The sequence below is a fragment of the Aplysia californica genome, unplaced genomic scaffold (assembly GCF_000002075.1).
Source record: "Aplysia californica isolate F4 #8 unplaced genomic scaffold, AplCal3.0 scaffold00444, whole genome shotgun sequence".
In the NCBI taxonomy this organism is placed as follows: domain Eukaryota; kingdom Metazoa; phylum Mollusca; class Gastropoda; order Aplysiida; family Aplysiidae; genus Aplysia; species Aplysia californica.
This window is the reverse complement of record NW_004797714.1, coordinates 160,066-169,366: the sequence shown is the minus strand read 5'-3', so window position 1 is coordinate 169,366 and position 9,301 is coordinate 160,066. Positions and strand designations below refer to the sequence as shown.

The following is a 9,301-nucleotide window of genomic DNA, read 5'->3' as shown; positions in this document are numbered from 1 at the left end:
TATATATATATGCACATGTACTTGTATATTAAAAAATCAGAACTTACTAACACACTATAACTAACAATTAAACGAATGAGCCTTGAGCAATGGCTTTTACCTATGAAAATCTGTTGTTTTTCTGAGGTCCTGAGGCAAGGTGTTCCAGATTTTTGGGCCCAAAAAATGAGAAACTTTACTCACCGAAAGATCGTAATTTCATTCTAGGGGCTCTGAATACTAGATCTATCAAACTGGCTCTCCCTTCATCGTTAGTAAATAGTATGAACAGAACAACCAAATGAGTTGACCTTGCCGGGGGCAAAGTTAATTAAAAATAGACTGCATTTGTATAGCGCAAATCCCCTCTCAACAGCAAGCTCTATGCATTTCACAATCTACACTATTACCCCAGCCGACCTGAGAGCATTCTGAAACAAACTCAACTTCCTGAGAAGCATACAGTGCAAGCAGCCATTTATAGGCGCTAAAACACTAACATACTGACAAGATCTTTCGCTGTCTATGGCCAGGTACCCATTTCCACCTTGGTGAACTGAGGAAAATTCGTGTAAAGTGACTTTCCCAAGGACACAACATCCAGCTCGCGGCTCAAACCCCCGACCCCGCAACCTCAAGATTACGAGTCCGGTAGCCTAACCTTAAAATGCTTACTATACCATACTCACATTGTCACAAAGTTCTTTATTTATGGGGGTTAGGGATAGCAATTGCTGTTTTGAAATAATTATAAAGGACTGGTCTAAAAAAGCATTTCCTGGTTTCTGTACTATAGTTTATCAAAGAGTGTGACGTTCTGATCAGTAGGCCTTTTTTAATTCTCTAGGTGTGGACTTTAAAATGAAAGTCATTAATCTGGATGGAAAAAGAGTGAAGTTACAGATCTGGGACACTGCAGGGCAAGAGAGATTTGAGTCTATTACAAAACAGTTCTACACGAGAGCTCAGGTAAAACTCTTATATATTTTTTTATAAAGTATCTCCTTTCATTCATTCTGGAGTCTCCGCAATTAATGATGAATACAGATGATTATAATTAGATTTATAAATGCATGTCCATGCTGTACAGTATGCTCTATGCACTTTATAATTAGAAATGAACTCTGAACTTAAAAGTAACAACAGGCAGAAAAAAAATTTTGAACAAGCTTTATATTTGTTGCTCGTTAATTGTTTTACTGAAAGTTATTTTAAATGTTCATTCCTAATGTTGAATGTGGTCATATTTGTTTAAGTATGGAAAGGTTAGAATTTGCTGATATAATCATAGAATGTTAAGTATCACTTTATTGTCAAAGAAAGTGTAATCTGAACTGAAAGCTTGTTCATTACAGCTCTTTTTGCGGAATGAAGATAACTTTCAAAGAAAGGGGATCTCAGAAAAACAGTTAGGTTAATTGTTTGGGTCTCCATAGCATTGTGGTCGATAGGAAAATAACCTTAGATATAGCAGGGTCGCTGGTTCAGCTTTTTAAAATATTAAACAATACTGAAAGTTACAAAGAAGAAAGTCTGATATTATTATCATCCAGTAATGTTTGTGTGCGTGTGTGTGTGTGTTTGTCTGCGTGTGTGTGTGTGTTTGTGTGCGTGTGTGTGTGTGTTTGTGTGCGTGTGTGTGTGTTTGTCTGCGTGTGTGTGTGTGTTTGTCTGCGTGTGTGTGTGTGTTTGTGTGCGTGTGTGTGTGTGTTTGTGTGCGTGTGTGTGTGTGTTTGTCTGCGTGTGTGTGTTTGTGTGCGTGTGTGTGTGTGTTTGTGTGCGTGTGTGTGTGTGTTTGTCTGCGTGTGTGTGTTTGTGTTTGTGTGTGTGTGTGTTTGTGTGCGTGTGTGTGTTTGTGTGCGTGTGTGTGTGTGTTTGTGTGCGTGTGTGTGTGTGTTTGTGTGCGTGTTTGTGTGCGTGTGTGTGTGTGTTTGTGTGCGTGTGTGTGTGTGTTTGTTTGTGTGCGTGTGTAATGTTTTTGTGCGTGTGTGTGTGTGTTTGTGTGCGCATAAATAATATGCCTTTGGTTGGTTGTTGTTCGGTTTTATTTTGCTTTTTATTTTTTTAAATCAGTTCAGTTCTTTGTCCAGAGATCTTATTAAGTTGTTTTCCACACTTTTTTTCCCTCAGGGATGTATACTAGTTTATGACATTTGTGATCGGAAGTCTTTTGACTCCATAGCAAAATGGATTGTTTACATCAAGGAGGTAGGTTGTTTTTTAGTTTGTTTTTATCCCGATTAGAAAATTGTTTTTTCATTTGATTTATAATTTGCAGACAAGTTGAAAGCTGCAGGGTTGTTGTCAAATAAGTAAATCAGGATCATGCAAAGGTTTATGATAGAGAAATAAGGCAACCTTACAGAAAGTGGATTTATGGTGAACTTGGATGACCCCAATTTTAGGTGTTTACCACTGAACTTCTGAGTCTCATTGTGAATTCTGTGTAGGATACATATTGTAAGACACAATAACAATAACCAGATGTTTTTTCGTGTGGTCTTTATTAGCTGTAGGTGATTTCAGTGTACTGTTTTGAGTTTCAGGACCCACTTTGTAAGACGGTGAAGGATATTTAAGGGAATGACAAGGGTAAAAATTAAGGAAAAAGAATTTGCTGGGTTTTTTAAATTTTGCCTAGAGTTTGTCACCTACTCAGTGAAATAAGTAGAGTTGATCATAGATAGAGAGCTAGATTTAAAACCTTGTGGGTACTCCTTCATTCATGTTTCATAGTTTTGTACCCTCATGGCATGCCTTCTCAGTTTGCCTCTGAAAAGGATGATGGCAGCCGTTTTAAAGTTGTATTGTCTGCTCTGTTTTAAATCTGATTTCAGTATGCCAGACAGCGTAAATCTGTGATTCTCGTTGGGAACAAAAGTGACCTGGAGGCAAAACGAGTGGTCTCCAGGGAAATGGGGCAGAGTGTGAGTTTGAGCCATGTTTGGTTGACAGGAGACTTGTATGCTTGTTTGTCACCTAGGTGGTACAGTTTTAGTGTATTGGTGACAGAATTAATAAATCTTTGGTTCTATTTTATTGATCACATAGTCATTGTAAGACAAAATTAAATAATGACACTTTTTTTTGTTTTTACCCTGTTGTTGCTTAGAGATATGGGTTCCTGCTCTCAGTGCTAATTTTCAGCTAAGCTGATTAGCCAGGACAGCAGTCTCATGTCTCAGTGTTAATGGACTCACTGTCTATATCTGGTCCACTCGTGACATATTACAGACCCCGCATCTTTGATGGTGTTACTTTCATCTTTCCCTGTAGTCCCCCTCTTTCGAAAAACTTGCAAACTTAGTCAAAAAGTGAAACTTGTTGCCTTTTTAAAAGTTATATTGGTGTTTAATAGTGTTTATATTTTGCAAGGTCACTCAATTTTCCGCAAGACTAAACCTGTTTTCATCAATGGTTGGCAAGCCTGGCAATAAACTGATTTAGTAGGGCAACCAGAAACAATCAAAATCACAGATGGCTCGTATAATTTGTCATTCCCCGACTGATATCTCTTTAAGTTTTCACTATACAATGTACTCAAAGTATGGATGTGTCAAACACATTTGTCAATCCCTGATTTGTTTAAGTTATCCGTGCCTGACTCTACTGGTAAATTTGGTACTGGTGTGCACTTTTTTATTCATATATCCGAATTCATGTTGTGATTGTGGTTAAATCTCTGGACAGAAAAATTAGAGCCAGATAATTAGCAGGATGTACCTATAACGTCTTACAACCAGGAACAATAAATTTTGTGATGTCAATGGCACAACACGAAGGTGAAAACGACCCATTTAGTGACCTACCAAGTATGTCATAAGGCAGCACACGGGTTGAGGGGGAAAATGAAAGAATATAACTCTTAAAAGTACATTTGTTTTTCATTTTTTTGACACTTCCCTTCCACAATGGGTTTTTAAATCATACAAAGTTCTGCTAGATTTCAAAGCTTAATAAGCACTTTATTATTTGAGCTCCAGAAAGAAGACTCGGAGAAAAAGACTACCTGTAGACAGTGCATAATTCAATTGTGACAAATATACAACATTCTATAAGAAAAAAGCTTACTACAGGCATGCTGTGTTTACTTAATGTGATAGAGCTTGCAAGTCTTCAGTGTGTACTTTTATAACGCTCAAAAGCACATGTGTTCTCGGCCCCTTCCTAGTTTGGTAACCTAAGTTCTTTCTCAATTAACTATATATATATCCCTAATATAGAAAGGGATATATGTGGGAGAAAACTCGTGGGGCGAGCGGACAGGAGGAAATCTTAAGAGGAAGAACCCCCCCCCCCTAAAGCAAGTGTTTCGGCCTTAACTCTCTGACACTCTAAGGTGACCCGGCCCCCTCAGAGTGTCAGGAAGTTAGGGCCGAAACACTTGCTTGAGCGGGGTTCTTTCTCTGAAGATCTTCTGTCTGCTCGCCCCCGAGTTTTCTCCCACATATATCCCTTACTGATGCATATATGTAAGAAGGACCTGTATAGGATAGTTGTAAAATATTTTTCTACCTGATTTTAAGACAGCTATACAGCTTAGAATGATCACTTGAAGATTTCAAGATTGTATCTCAATGGGATGTGAAATTTGCTTTCTTTCTTGAATATTTCTTTCCTGTCTCTCATAAGTGTTAGTAGTTTTGTGGCTTAAATTCAACTGACATTCATATGTTTTCATTGTCTGCTAATGCCTTACTCAGTTTGTTTCATATTGGATTTTTTTTTACAACAGTTGGCTGACTTTTACAAAATACCGTTTTACGAGTCAAGTGCTAAAGACCCCGAAAGCCTAGAGCTGGTAAGTTATTCCATTGCATGTGGATTAAGAAATCAGTAGTACTATCTTCACAGAGAAGGTACTTCTGGGTTTTTTTTAAAGTACCTTTCTCTTGTAAGCTTCTCTGGAATACCACTATTCTAAAATTACTCAGAGGCAAGGTGGGTAAAGGCTTCATTTTTTTTCTGTACCCGTTTTAACTTGGGTAACAGAATTCTTAAGATAGAGTTTCAAAATTCAGCATGACAAAATTGTTCAGTTTGCTGTGTCAGTCTGTTTTTCTTCAATGCAGTAGTCTCCGCCTAAGATCCCACAGCTTACGATCCTGGTTCGCTTAACATCCCGCCATTTTAAAAAAACCAGAATTTTTACTATACAAAAGTCACCACCAAGATCACGCTCTGATTCACTCTGAAGGTTTACATTCAGCTAAGATCTCGCTTTTCTGATCATAATTTATTAAATAAAAACCCTGGTGGGCATAGCCAATCAACCGAGAGGGAAAAGTTGAGATGGATGAACTGCCGGTCATGTCAAATATCAGCCACTCTACACATAAGCCTTGTAAAACTTGATGAAACGGTACAGTGTTTGCCCCAGATGGGATCACACCGATGTGTGAACAGACCGACGCGTTTGTGTTCCCCAAACATCACACCTGCATCTGAGCTCTCCACCTAAACTTACATCACCTCGCTCCAGGCGGGATCACATCGAACTGTGAACTCTTCCCTAACCATTGCAGCAGTTTTCTCTATTCCTGAATTTGCAAGACAGACTGAATTTTAATTGATGTGGTCACAACGTAATGGTGCGTTACGACAAAGGCGGGAGAACTCAATCAGAGATGGAAGGCTATAAATTTGGGACAGGTATAGGGGAGGGCAACTGTGGGTAAGCATAGATCTTGAGACTTACGATTGATGATAAATGAAAATGGCACACCTCATGCCACTGTGCACTGTAATGGGTCGTCGAGATTAACTAGTCTTTGCTCGCCACATGTCATAAACCCACCCAGGAGTCAAGTCAGGTCATTTTAGAGTGGAGGGAGACCATTTTACCAATAGTGGGACTTAACATGGGTCACCATAGATTCTTCCTTGGGTTCGTCGGCTAAGATCCCAGTTCACCTAAGGTCCGGCATTATTCTTGCTCCCGAGCACCAGGATCTTAGGTGGAGACAACTGTATTTTCATGTCTGTGTAAATTGTCTGAGAAAACTTTTACCTTAATGGATCATGATGGATCTGAGTGCAGTTCACAGGTTCTTAAAAGTTGCACTTGCTACTTCGACATACAGAGTGAAAGTTCACATATTATTTGTACTATTTTAGTTGCCAGTACTCCTTACCCATCTATTCTATTTATTTGTTCTCTTGCTGTTTCTTTGCTCTGAACAATGATATTTGTGTCTGTGTCCATCTCCATTACTCAACAAGTGATTGGTTTTTGGTTGAAGTTTTACTAATTGGTTTTTTTTTTCTTTTAAATTTTACCAGCCTTTCAAGGACGTCTGCCGCGGCATTCTTAGAGCCGAGCCAGAGAATAACGTAGCTGATGATTCGCTGGCTGAAAACGTGCTCCATGCAGCGTCTCAAACAGAAGATGTCAAGCTGTCACGTGGCTGTCCCTGCTGAAAGTAGTTTTCTCTGTGCCCTTTGACTTTGTGTTTTTAAAGTTATGGAGGAACCATCATATAAGTTTCAGTGATAACTGCTGAAAGTAGCTTTGTTTTAATTTACTTTTTGTGCCTTTTGATGATGGTATGATACAATTCTGTCCTGTTTTGGGGAAACTTAAAATTTTGATAATTGCTTTAAGTAACATTGTTATTGTGTCTCTAAGTCATGTAATTGTACAGTTTTGGATAAACTAAGTTTTAGGCCGCTTTTTCTTAAATCAGTTCTATTGTTTTACTTCGGTCACATTTTTGTACCAGTGTCTTGTGTAGCGTTTAGGCGCTTCACTGTCACACGCGGAAGACCTGAGTTCGACTTCCAAGTGGCAAAAAAATTTTTATTGGGTATCTCAGTCTTTCTGCTGGTATGTTGTAACCCTCTCAGCCTGGGTTGGCCCCGACAGGCACGGTTGGAAGCCTGCCTCTTAATTGATCTGAATTGAGTCGATGCAGGCATAAAAACACTTACTTTAAAAAAGAAAAAAAATGTTTATATATTTTTACTTTGTTTAGGAGGCCTATAAATTGAGATAAAAATTAGAGGTAATCATTTTTTATGGTGCCTTAGCTTTACACGACAAGCATGTTGATATAAAATTCTTCAGTGTTTTTTTTTATGAGCTCTCCTTTTCATATACATCTGCAAAAATTGTGAGCTTTGTGCTGTCTTGTACTAGTTTCATTTTTCTACATTTTTCACTTTAAAACATGACTTTGAAAGCATTGAATTCCAGTCGAGGAGAAGTGAATAATTACAAAGTGAAATTGAAATGTTATCAAACAAGAGCATGGACCATAATAATTTGGGGCTCAAAGGAAAGATTTTTTAAAAAACACTTTGATAGCAATAAATAAAACTCCCAAAAGTCAGAAACTGTAGATAGTTCAGGATAGCACTCATCTCATGAAATACTTCTGTTCTGGCAGGATGGTACGATAGTTCAAGATAGCACTCATCTCATGAAATACTTCTGTTCTGGCAGAATGGTACTGTCGGTGCATCACTATTGAAAATGTCTGGAGAGAAACAGAAAAGTAATGCTCAAACATTCTGCATGGAAATGATATCATCGCATAATCATTTTACTCTTGGGGAACAACAATACCTTTTCAGATATCTGCCTCTATTTATGCTTATATAAGAATAAAGAGAAAAATAACAATAGAGCATTCCGATATACGGACTGAGAAAGTGCAAAATTGTATTTACTATGTATGGTACAGAATTGCTTTAATTTGTTAGGCCCCATTGCCTTTGAAAGAAAAAGTCGCTGCCTCATAATATCATTTTTGTGAAGGATAGACCTTATGCCGCTAAGTATTATCCTGAAAGAATCGTGCTGCTGTTTGCTCTTTTTAAAAATTTTATAGAGGTGGTGGTGTGTGGTCTGTTTTTAGGATTTTGATAATTTCAAACATTATAAGAAATCTCATGTTTAATTACATATTTTTGCTTTTTTATTTTTCAAGGGAGAGGAAATTAAAATTTAAATTCAATCTCCATTTACTTTTTTAATTCCACAGTTATATTTTGAAGTATTGAAGTAGCTTTTTAATTCGCAATTTGTTTGCAAATATTTTACTCATGATCATGCTTCAATATTTGTCTGCACAGAGAATCATTCATGTTAATGCAGTTTCATGGTTTTATTATTAGACCTTTTCCATATTTTTAAATGAGATAGAGCTGACTGTATAAGAACCTGAAATATCTGTGGTCTTAAGAGGGGCAATCTTTCTTTCCTTTTCAAGTAAAAATATAGACGGGTGTGCGGTATTGATTGGGTCCCTCACCATTCCACACTGAAGATGTGAGTTTGATTCCCAAATGAGAAGGTTTATTTTATCAAGTATTTCTGCATTTTTGCTGAGATGCTGTATCCCACTCATCTGGTTTGGCTCTGGACAAAACAATTTGTCAATGTAGACCTTAAACATTTTCAATCACTCAGTCACATAAATGTTCCTATGAAAGCCTTTCCCAGATCCCCGTATTTGATTCAAACTTGAAAAATTATAACATGACATAACTACAGGACATATTTTCTAATGATGTTTAACATCAACGTCTTTGTGGGTGGTTCGGGTTAGTTGAAGTATTTTCCTGCTTTTACCAAAGTCTGCGTTTTGTGGGAGTTTTTCACTCGCTGCTCAAAAAGTTTCTCAATGTCTTCTTACGGGATCTTTCACACAGCAACTCTTTTGTTTCACACAGACCACATTGGGTTGTTTTTTTTTGGGGGGGGGGGTTTGTTATTTCGGGAAAGGAAAAGGGGAGTGGAGGGATAGGGTGAGGGGGGATTCATGCTCAAATTTGTTTGATGCTAATCAAACTATGCTTTTGGTTTGATTGCTTTGTGAATTGATATCTTTACTTATTGGACCAGATACGTGATGAGATGTTTAACAGTTTTGAGCATTATGACACTATATATTGTGTTATTACTTTGCATTAATACATCTTTAAGTATTGCAATAGTATTTAATTCCTTACTCCCTTCACATTTTATTGCTGTTGTCATCTGACCTGTAAAAACTTTTTAAGAAAGGCCAATATTTTGTGCCATCATGACAATGTAAAAATTCTTTTTTTTTCGCTCAATCTGAAGTTCTCTCTTAGAAAGAGAACACAGTATGCTACTGGTAGGTGTTACATCTTTCTTTCCGTCTGTTTTCTTTTTGTTGTCTTTCTTTATCTGTAAAGAGAACTATTCATCATATTGTCAATGAGTATCAATAACCATGAGTGCTTTCTGACTTCACGTCTAATATACATTTTGCCAAATACTTGATGAAAATTATACACAAAAATCTTATTTATGACATGTTTATCTACTATGCACAATGTTTTTACATAGAAA

The 9,301-nt window shown here is 37.3% G+C and overlaps 1 protein-coding gene across 3 annotated transcripts in view; it reads left to right on the top strand.

Moving 5' to 3' along the window:
* Positions 1 to 7,260, top strand: part of LOC101848680 (ras-related protein Rab-15) — a 16,813-nt gene extending 9,553 nt beyond the window's left edge. For all 3 annotated transcript variants that reach the window (XM_005104978.3, XM_013086212.2, XM_005104976.3), the window contains exons 3-7: positions 827 to 948; positions 2,110 to 2,187; positions 2,817 to 2,906; positions 4,715 to 4,780; positions 6,262 to 7,260. In XM_005104978.3, coding sequence (XP_005105035.1) covers positions 827 to 948; positions 2,110 to 2,187; positions 2,817 to 2,906; positions 4,715 to 4,780; positions 6,262 to 6,399 — 494 coding nt within the window. In that variant the 3' untranslated portion in view covers positions 6,400 to 7,260. The remainder of the gene's footprint in view (positions 1 to 826; positions 949 to 2,109; positions 2,188 to 2,816; positions 2,907 to 4,714; positions 4,781 to 6,261) is intronic.
* Positions 7,261 to 9,301: the final 2,041 nt, after the last annotated feature.